This window comes from Pogonomyrmex barbatus, unplaced genomic scaffold (assembly GCF_055798465.1).
Source record: "Pogonomyrmex barbatus isolate J1 unplaced genomic scaffold, ASM5579846v1 scaffold2, whole genome shotgun sequence".
NCBI lineage: Eukaryota > Metazoa > Arthropoda > Insecta > Hymenoptera > Formicidae > Pogonomyrmex > Pogonomyrmex barbatus.
The window spans coordinates 19383358-19392933 of NW_028297116.1; the positions used below are offsets into that span (position 1 = coordinate 19383358).

At 35.5% G+C, this 9576-nt stretch overlaps 2 protein-coding genes across 3 annotated transcripts; one reads left to right on the forward strand and one right to left on the reverse strand.

Moving 5' to 3' along the window:
• The first annotated feature begins 1029 nt into the window (after window positions 1-1029).
• Window positions 1030-1650, forward strand: LOC148936743 (uncharacterized). The gene is given in 3 exon segments (XM_089076131.1): window positions 1030-1034; window positions 1135-1573; window positions 1576-1650. Coding segments are annotated over 3 exon segments (519 nt in total).
• A 3665-nt stretch (window positions 1651-5315) lies between these two features.
• On the reverse strand, window positions 5316-7904 carry LOC105422266 (farnesol dehydrogenase). 2 transcript variants are annotated; one of them, XM_011631575.3, is made up of 6 exons: window positions 7754-7904; window positions 7259-7572; window positions 6568-6694; window positions 6255-6405; window positions 5709-5852; window positions 5316-5631 (listed from the first exon to the last, which is right to left on the reverse strand). In XM_011631575.3, the coding sequence occupies exons 2-6, from the start codon at window positions 7560-7562 to the stop codon at window positions 5590-5592; spliced, it is 768 nt and encodes a 255-aa protein (XP_011629877.2). In that variant the 5' UTR covers window positions 7563-7572; window positions 7754-7904; the 3' UTR covers window positions 5316-5589. The 2 variants fall into 2 exon arrangements, with proteins under 2 accessions (XP_011629877.2, XP_011629878.2); XM_011631576.2 differs by having other exon boundaries at window positions 7259-7614; window positions 7754-7888.
• Between the last annotated feature and the right edge of the window lie 1672 nt (window positions 7905-9576).

Consider the following 9576-nt stretch of genomic DNA (forward strand, 5'->3'; position numbering starts at 1 on the left):
ACTGGAAATATATTTGCAAAATTATATATACATTACGTAGATAAAGAATATAATAAAAAAAATATAAAAAACATTAAAAATAAAATATAAGAAAATGTATTTTTTAACTAACCGTATGAGTATTGCCAATTTCCATTTATCAACACTTATCAATTTCCATTTATTTATAACGCTGGTAAATTCTGTCAATTCATGTAACCATCGATGTCGCGATGATCAGCGAGCCATCCCTTCATTAATCCCAAACTATTATTAAGCAGACGAGTCGCGTACGCAATTGTTAATATTTTCATAATTTCGAAAACCGCGCCCGTTTATTTACATGATAGAAAATTTTCGGATGATCTTTAGGGATTATTACCAGATTTAAATCATACGCATTCGCGTGGATGAATTATTTCAGTCGTGTATTCGTTTGCAAAGTCACATTAATTCGTATAATCTTCGTTATCGCATAAAGCGGAGTACATAAACCTCTGATGCTTGCAAGCCAATAATAGAATTTCTCTCTTCTGCCCACGTTATTTCCGAATGAAATGGATAATACCAATTTCCACAATGCACGTTGCAAATGCGTTGCGCTCGATAGATTTGACGCTCTCTAATGTTTAACGTCGCCGGTTTATTCATTGATTTCAAAAGCGCGGCCGCTCCGCTTAAGCAGAGAAGTTCTGTTTCGAGATAAATAAATGTAGGATAATTGGCGTAATTCATCGTCGTTATTAATGATCTTTTTCCGTTTTATGAATAGATGACATTATTCATTTGAAATTTTACCTTCACTGCTATCGCATATTTACTTTGAACTCTTTAAATAGTATTGTAACAACTGTAATCTTATGTAAAAATTTTACATTGTTTTCTCAAGTCGGTAGAAATATAAAATATTTTGAATACAGTACAAATATTCGTTTTATATTTGATATTTTAATTTAAAACAATGCATTTCGCAAAGCAAATCCTCTCGATTTAATATTTCACCAGATTGCGTTTCTGCAATAGACAGTATTTCCTTAACAGACTAAAACCATGGTGTGCGCATGTTTTCTCTCGTCGAGAGAAATTGCGATCTTTCTTGTTTCTGTATTTTCCAAGCGAAGTAAACTTATCTACATTATTCAAATGATCCTTCAGAGTTCTCGTTTTAGCCTCGTCCAATATTATTCGCAACCGCCACGCTGAGGGGACAGAATTCATCCTGTACCGCGGGGATCAGCGTCGCAGTGGATTAAACTATGCACGACCATGTCGGGAATGCGTTGATAACATTATGCGCATCTTTTTCCCTCATGAATGTCGCCGAGATGCGGACGGATGGAACGAGTGGATTTATAATGGAGGCGAAAGATTCCCGCGTGCCTCGACAAGACCACCGTGCATAATATGCCGCTCGCAATACAAGGGCGGAAAATCAAAGCTGAGTTGCAACCCTCCCTCTTATCCCTCGTCGACTTGTTATTCCGCATTATACCAATCGTCCTGCCGGATTCTTACCTCGGTATCGATGACGACACGCGCGCAAAACCCGTCGAATTGCGCGTGTATCGCACGGGCGTGATTAAATTCATACTCGCCAAGCGAGAGAGGAAACTATTCTGCAACTTCTCCGCTTCGCAGATTCGCAACTACGGATTAAACGAGGACGAGTAGGACAACGGTAACGATGGCAGGCGGTAAGGAAGAAGCGTAGACTCTGGGGGATGTCGGAACGCGAGATAACGTGCACGGTTTAGACTGCACTGTATATACTAAATCGGTCGCCGAACAAGAATACACGCTCTAGCTGCAGCTGGGTCGTTTTAGCTGCTGCATGTATGCTGCCATATTGTATTACATTAGCTTGTACATAAAAGAAAATGTCCTTGGCAGAAAAAGATGATTAGGAGGAGAAGGCATGGGCACGGCGTCCTTAATTTTATCTTTCGATATATTCAGATATGTTGTTGCTTGAAAACCAAGCTTATCAAATATGAACTATAATCGAGAAAATATTAAAGTCATCTTGGTATTTTATTTTATTTGATTGAAAAAATAAATAAAATAGTTCTCGCTTAAGTTTCGCAATAATCAAATCAAAGGGTAATAACTCATTAAGCTCGTTAGAAAATTATGAACTTTTTTTAGATTATTAATTTTATTATTATTATTATAAAATATTATCATAGGTAATATATGTTCAATTTTTTTGTCAAGAAAAAATAGAACATTTAGTTTGCTGTTATATAACTGTGTGGCGCTTTATTTTCTGCGGTACGATAATCTTAAAAATCTTATAGAACTGGCATCGCAAACATTTCACGTTGACTACGTCCATCAGGGATATGTTCCGATGCGCTCGAAACCGCGCAATATAGTTGCTCTGGGAAAATGGCTTTCATTCGCGGCGGAATAATTGAGGTCACCACCGCACCCGATGAACGCGGAAATTGGCCGAAATCTCGAAAATCGAATTTTCCGCCTTCGTTCCAATTTCAGTCGGCTTTTAATAAGTCAACAGACGAGCTCGTTCGATATTCAGTCCAACGTGCGGTACCACGGCATAGGCCAATATCGAACGGTCGTCCTCTCCGTCGTCGGCGAAGGCGCGCAGTTCGCGTTTCGTTCCAACGCGTCACGTGCACGCCGTCACCGCGAACCACTTCAAATCTGACACCGCATCGGTGCACGTACGCAGCCGGTTTAAGCGGGCATGTTTGCATTGCCAGTGTTCTGCTAACGAACCTATCCAACCACCCCGAACCCGTCTCGCAAACCCTTAGCGACCCGGTTGACTTCTCGTCGTCGTTGTATTCAGCTGCCATGTTTCGCCCTCCGCTTCACATATTCGCTTTAATGACATAAGTCGAAACTTTGGACGCGTCAAAATCACCTTTTTAATTCTCAATCCCAATACGTCAAACGTGAGACCAAATTTTTGCGTTCCAAGCGAGGCAGGTATATTTATTTCGTTTAAATATGCAAATATGCAAAAATCAAAGTTATTGCTTTTATAATATCTGCAACAAAATTACTTCTGTCTTTTTCTATATTCCTTCTGCTGCGCTTAAAAAAGAACATAAAGTGCATTGTTTAAAACTATATATGTGTATAATTAGCTACTTATATATTTATATATTTATACTTAAATACTTTTTTTTATAAAAATTTTTTCTCAAATCAGCAAATAAAAAGGTAAAAAATTACAAGAGTACGAAAGAATCAAATATATTCATCAGTTGTGTTCAGATTTATCAAAGATGCACTTTAAATGTATTCTAAGACTAATTCAAATGCGAAAACTGGAGAAACACGGTCAAACTACTGTTAGCATACGAGTCAGTAGGGAAGAGAAGGTGAGTTGTTCCCTGTCAGAAACAGTTACGAATGCATTTAAGGAAGTTAAATCGGGATGTTTGTTCCTCAACATCTGATGCTCTCTGGTAAATTCAGATATTTGTAAGATTAGTCTCAATTTTGAAGGAAATATAGCAACCAATATACAATGTTATGAATGTATACGAATCAAATTACTATTAACTCCAATTTACAAGCTTATCAGATTGTTTACCGCTGCAGAACATTTAAAATTTTTGATTATTATTTTAAATCAAATCGGCTTAACTTAAGATATTTAATTTCTCATTGCATTGCGCGGACAAGTGCTTGATAATACTAGCTCATGAGATAAGCTCATCTTTGTGAAATGCAAACGGGCTGAACGAAATGACAGAATTTGGAAGCATCAGGTGTTATTATTTGAGAAAGACACATGCACCCACATACCACACACACATACACACGCGCGCGCGCGCGCGCGCACACATCGCACACGCACACGCACGTACTCACACGGAAGGCACGGAAAAACAATGGCGCGGGCGCTGCTACCGTCCCACGTAAATAAAGAGATAATTTATGATCGTTACACAATGATCGTCATAAATCGCATTTCTACTGGTCGACAGAACGTGCCGTTATGCGAGGAACTCCGCTTCCGCCCGTTAGCCTCAATCCCTCCCCGTACCAACGCGCTGTCGATATTTTACCGCGGGAACGCAATACACGGCCAGCATAATTTATCTGTTTTCAAATATGCCCGCGCCGATAGATTTACATATTTTAATATAAATTCCTAAATGCCGGCCCCCGTCCATACAGACCATCCTATGAAGCGCCGAGTACATCTTTATCGATCATCACCCCGCCGCTCTTCCGCGCTTTACATCTCTTGCTTCTTATACACCCCCGTCTTTCCTTAATGTAATAGTTAAGAGCACCTAAAAGTGAGGAATAAAAGCGACGGATTCTCTGCATGGTTTTGCGTTATTAATTGTACCGTAGCAAGTAAAGTAATAGCGCGCGACTATCATAACTTAAGCTGTCTGCTATTTATTTTCTGCCAAGTGATTTAGAAGGAATAATGTGGAACAATATTATAAAACTATGAAAAAAATATCTTTATATATACAACAATACTAAATGTAATATACTCTGCAAAAAACTCTACCCTGTCCTATCATATTCTAAAAATATATAATATTACATTTTACTATTTGAATTTAATTATTTAAATTTATGGAAAAAATCCTAATTAAATTGAATCATAGTAGTCTTCGAAATGCATGATGAATCGAATGCAGTATCTCACTATAATGAGATGCGAGAAACGAGATCTAATCAGAGCTGGAATATGAGACGTACACTTAGATTTTGACAGGACCCGACATCCGATGCATGCCGGGAAAATCGATTTTCCTGATAACGCGATGCGATTCCCTCGAACTGCTTGAAGCACGACGGAACTTGTTTGACACCTTAACTATCGCTCGCACTCGAATGCCTCCCTAGTTGACAGTCGAGCTCGGTACAGTGTGAGCCGCTATTGTCGGAAGTTCACGTTTAGAAGCACATGGACGCGCAACATAGACATAGGAAACGCACGTTTATATATAGGAAATGCGTATTTCGAGCGTTCACGTATAAATGTCAAATGACACCTCTGTATTTGTCATGCGCCAAGCAAGATGTAACCGTTGGGTGCATGTAGCAACCACTTCGTCGAAATTTGAATACAACGATTACACGTGAACATATTGCTGATAACGTTGCGTCGCGATAAGCGGAATTTGTCACAAATCTGAATTTCGGATATATCTTTTTAGAGCGACAATGCAAGTGCGAGAGATAAACGCGGCGATATCCGAGATAGCTGGCATTTGTCTCTTGAAAGTATATTGGTCACATATATCAAGTACACATTCTTACAAAATATACATATCTTTGTGGATATTATTATTTACTACTATATTGCTTTATGCATTAAGAATAGACATATATAAAATTTCAGATTTTATTGCATTTATTATTTTTAGCTTCTAGTTATTTAGTTACAAATATGAACATTACATTAAAAATAATTCTCATCATAAAAACTATCAGTAAAACATAGACAATATTATATTAAAAAAAAAGAAAACAACTTAGATATAAAAAATTTATATCTTTTACATTTATAGAAAAAAAGAATGCAACGCAATATGAAAGCATAATCTTTACGAGAGTTTTTTGTAGAGTTGCAAAGGTATCAAGAACATTTTATTGAAAATATTCTTACGGAAATTCCCCAGTATGCTGGATGGTAAGCTCCGTAATCTGCAATTAAATACACTTAAAATTTTCCTGTATTAGGAAGTTTATTAGGAAGAAATTATGTTAACGATCGTTTGAACCTGAACTTCTGGTCGCGTCCCAAGAGCATAAATGAGTGCATCTGCTACATCTTTCGGTCGAAGAGCTGGTACTTTATCAAAAAAATTATTGAGTGCCTCCGAATGCTCACATATACTCGTTTTTACGAGACCAGGACTAATGCTCTGGAAATATTTAATAAATAAAGATCTTAATAATTATCCGAAAAAAGAATATGCTTAATAATACGTCTCGTGAAAATAATATTAGGAATTTTACAACGTCTGACATCATATCCATGTGCATAATTAATAATAATCAGTATTCACATTTAATTGCATATATGATATGAATATTCCATTATCACTAAACATTCATTATCTAGTAAAAACATGTTTACTATTATCTACGGCTCTTATTCTCTTATTGCTAAATGGATGTCATCAATATATCAATTTGAATATCATATATAACAATTAATGTAAGTCTTGTAAGTTAAATAAATAATATCATTTAAATACATTGACATAATAATCATAATAATCATAATTACAAAAGTAAAAACTTTAAAAATTATTGCAGCTTACGGTAATTCGAATAGGAGCTTTAACTGTTGCTAGTTCTCGTCGTACTGTATGAGTCAAAGCGACAGTTCCATGTTTAGTAGTAAGATATAAATTAAAGTCAGACAAACCATATTCCGAAGTCAAATTCGTCGGTAAATAGTGGCCTAAAACACTATATAAAAATATTAATAGATAATAAATATCATGTCATTATAAATTTTTTAGAAATATTTTCTCTCAATCTCTTAAAAGAACCGAAAAAATATTCAAAATGTTATTTCAAAGATTTGTGATGCTTATATTCAATTAACGTACAAATCATAAATAACAATACCTGTTGATATTGAAAACATGTCCTTCAACGTTTCGATTACGCATCGAACGCACCGCTTTATTAATACATACGGCGACTGCGAGGACATTAATATTTAACAGTCTTTCAAATGTCTTCCTGTCACTCTCTGCAAGTGTAATTTATGAAACTTTTTTTAAATGCACGACGAAGAAAATCGAAGTCTTTTGTAGTAGTATCAGTGAAAGCTTTTATTCGCCATTCGCGAGTCGTACACAGAATATAAAAGTAAAGGTCCCCTTTTTTCAGCGAGATAACATCCTTCACATAAGAGATCGTTGTGTTTTTTGAACAATCTTAATAGCGTTCTGCGATTAAAACTCGATTTTTAAATGAGATATTTAAATATCTTTCAAAAATTCTCCAGATATCTCAAGACTAAATGCGTTAACAATGTTTTTCAGATATCATACATTATTGGACTTTTTTTAAATAAAAATTGCAACACGTTCTATACTATTTTTGTAAATATATGATTAATTCAGAATTGCAAATTAATTAATGCTAATTTAGTTAATGGCATAATGATGAGATAAAATGTGATAACACTTATTTCCATAATTAATTAAAAAAAGAATCTCATTTATGCATTAATTACTTAAATCTAAAAGCTAAATCTATATTATTGTTTAATAATTTGTACAAATATATATTTATGTCATATCTGACATACCTATTACTCGTGAATATTCGCAAATGCCAGTATTGTTGACCATAATATCCACACCACTTATTGTCTCTATATGTGAGAATGCTGCATCAATCTCATCCTCGAGACTTACATCGCAGCATATAGTATGTAACGTGCCCGGGAAACCTTCTCGCTTGCAGTCCGCATCGAGTTTCGCTAATCTTTCTTTCTGGACATCCAGAGCAGCCACGTTCACTCCGTTTTGCAGAAGAGCACGTGTAATTGCTTCGCCGATGCCGGATGCAGCACCGGTAACGACTGCGGTTTTACCAAGCCAACGATCCATAATTGCCTGTCTGCAAGTACGACGTAGCTCGTGGTTGACATGCCACTAATAACTACCGAGCCGAAAATAATTTCAAGCTTGTAAAAAGTGTAATCATGAGCATTTACAATCGCAGTGACGTTAAATTCAGTCGTGAATTTGTGGAAATGACATTTCGATTAACAACACTATAATACTAACGCACTACTTACCCGTATCTCTTTATTCGCAACCGTCAGTAACTAGTTTATCATGAGAGATACACTGTAAAAATAATCACGAATATTAAAACAAGCGCATCTGAGTCAAACGCATCAGGCCAAACCGGCCTTATCGATGATTTCAAGTGGACTGCACATATAAAACGTAAAAAGATAATCGGAGCAATTTAACTGAGTTGAGCTGAATCACTCTTTCGAGAAGAGGGGGATAACTAAACTCAAAGATTACACATGATTACATAAGTGAGTAGAGGCATACATAATAATTTGAAATAGGTGAATATTAATATAAACACATATTCGCATATTTTATACATACAAATTTTTATTTTGTATTTTACTAATTTATTTATCTTACTAAAAATTCAAAATTTTCAATTGCAATTCACAAATATATTAATTATGTATATATATATATATATATATATATATATATATATATATATATAATTAATATGTATTAATTTGCTGTTATTAAAAAAAAGAGAAAATATATTTTTAAGATAAGATTTATTTTTAAAAAGACACGAACCTGTTATTAATTTTTTTAATTTATAATCCATGGCTAACGAATTATTATGTTAAGAATTTTTGTGTACTCGTATTACAACTCGTATTACAACTCTAACAGAGAATATTCCGTGAAACACGGGAACCATTTTTCGTTGGAGACATGTCCTGAACGTTGAGCACGTATAGGCCAGACACATCATGAAGGAGGACAGAGATCCTTCGGCTTAGGTTTATCCGTTTACCTACTGGTTCCGTCCTATGGTTTTGCCATGGCCTTTACTTGTTTTAAGTGAAGCGCGACGTGACCTGCCGCAATCCCCTTCGTATCCACGTACAATCACATTGGCTTCTGCGTACCGCCTCTGAACCAATCTCTTCCGTGGAGACATCGGGCAGAATATCAGGATATTTCGAAATCCCGGAGATTCCGTTAGACGACTTCTAGAGACCTATCCCGTAAGAGAAGGATCTTATTGTCAAAATATACAATACAAATATCTTACCGTCAAAAAATTTGTGCTTTAAAACATTAATGAAAGATGTCTGCCATCTATATTTCAAATATAGAATAGAAACAATCTGAAAACAAAATTAGAGTTTAAATATATCTTTGTGTGTGTATAATATATTAATTATGTAATAAGCAAAAGCAAATATTACTGGATTGGTTCAATTAATTAATTTTTCGCGAATCTATTAAAAGGAAAAGACAGATTTTTACAAAAAATGTTGCAATTGCTTTTAATATACTTAATATGGCATGAACGAGACACAATAGAAATAATCTTATTTTAATACTGAACTATATATGATTTTTATTACAAACAAGAATATTTAGATGAAGGTTGGACGATTGTATTTCCACAATTGTATTACTTTGTTTTATTGAAGTGATAAATTTATTTCCTCCTCTTTCTTTCTCTCTCTCTCTCTCTCTCTCTCTCTCTATATATATATATATATATATATATATATATATATATATATATACGCTGACAATTTTACTATCTCGGTTACATTGGTAATTTCGAATCTCGAGATTCGGAATAGGAATCGCTACTGCTGCTGTCGCCGTCACTTCCTCCTCGCTCCTTTTTCAGATAACAGATAAACGATACTCGTTTCCGGACGCAATAACAACGGCGTGTATCGATCTTCGTGAGCCGGCATCTGGTATCGGGTCCGGTGCTGGGCCGAGAGCATTATTCTTGTTCACGCGGGACGACGAGGAAATCAACAAGAAAACCAGAAGAGGCTTCTCTCTTGCTTCCTGGCCCGGTCCGGTCTGCCAGATGCTACTA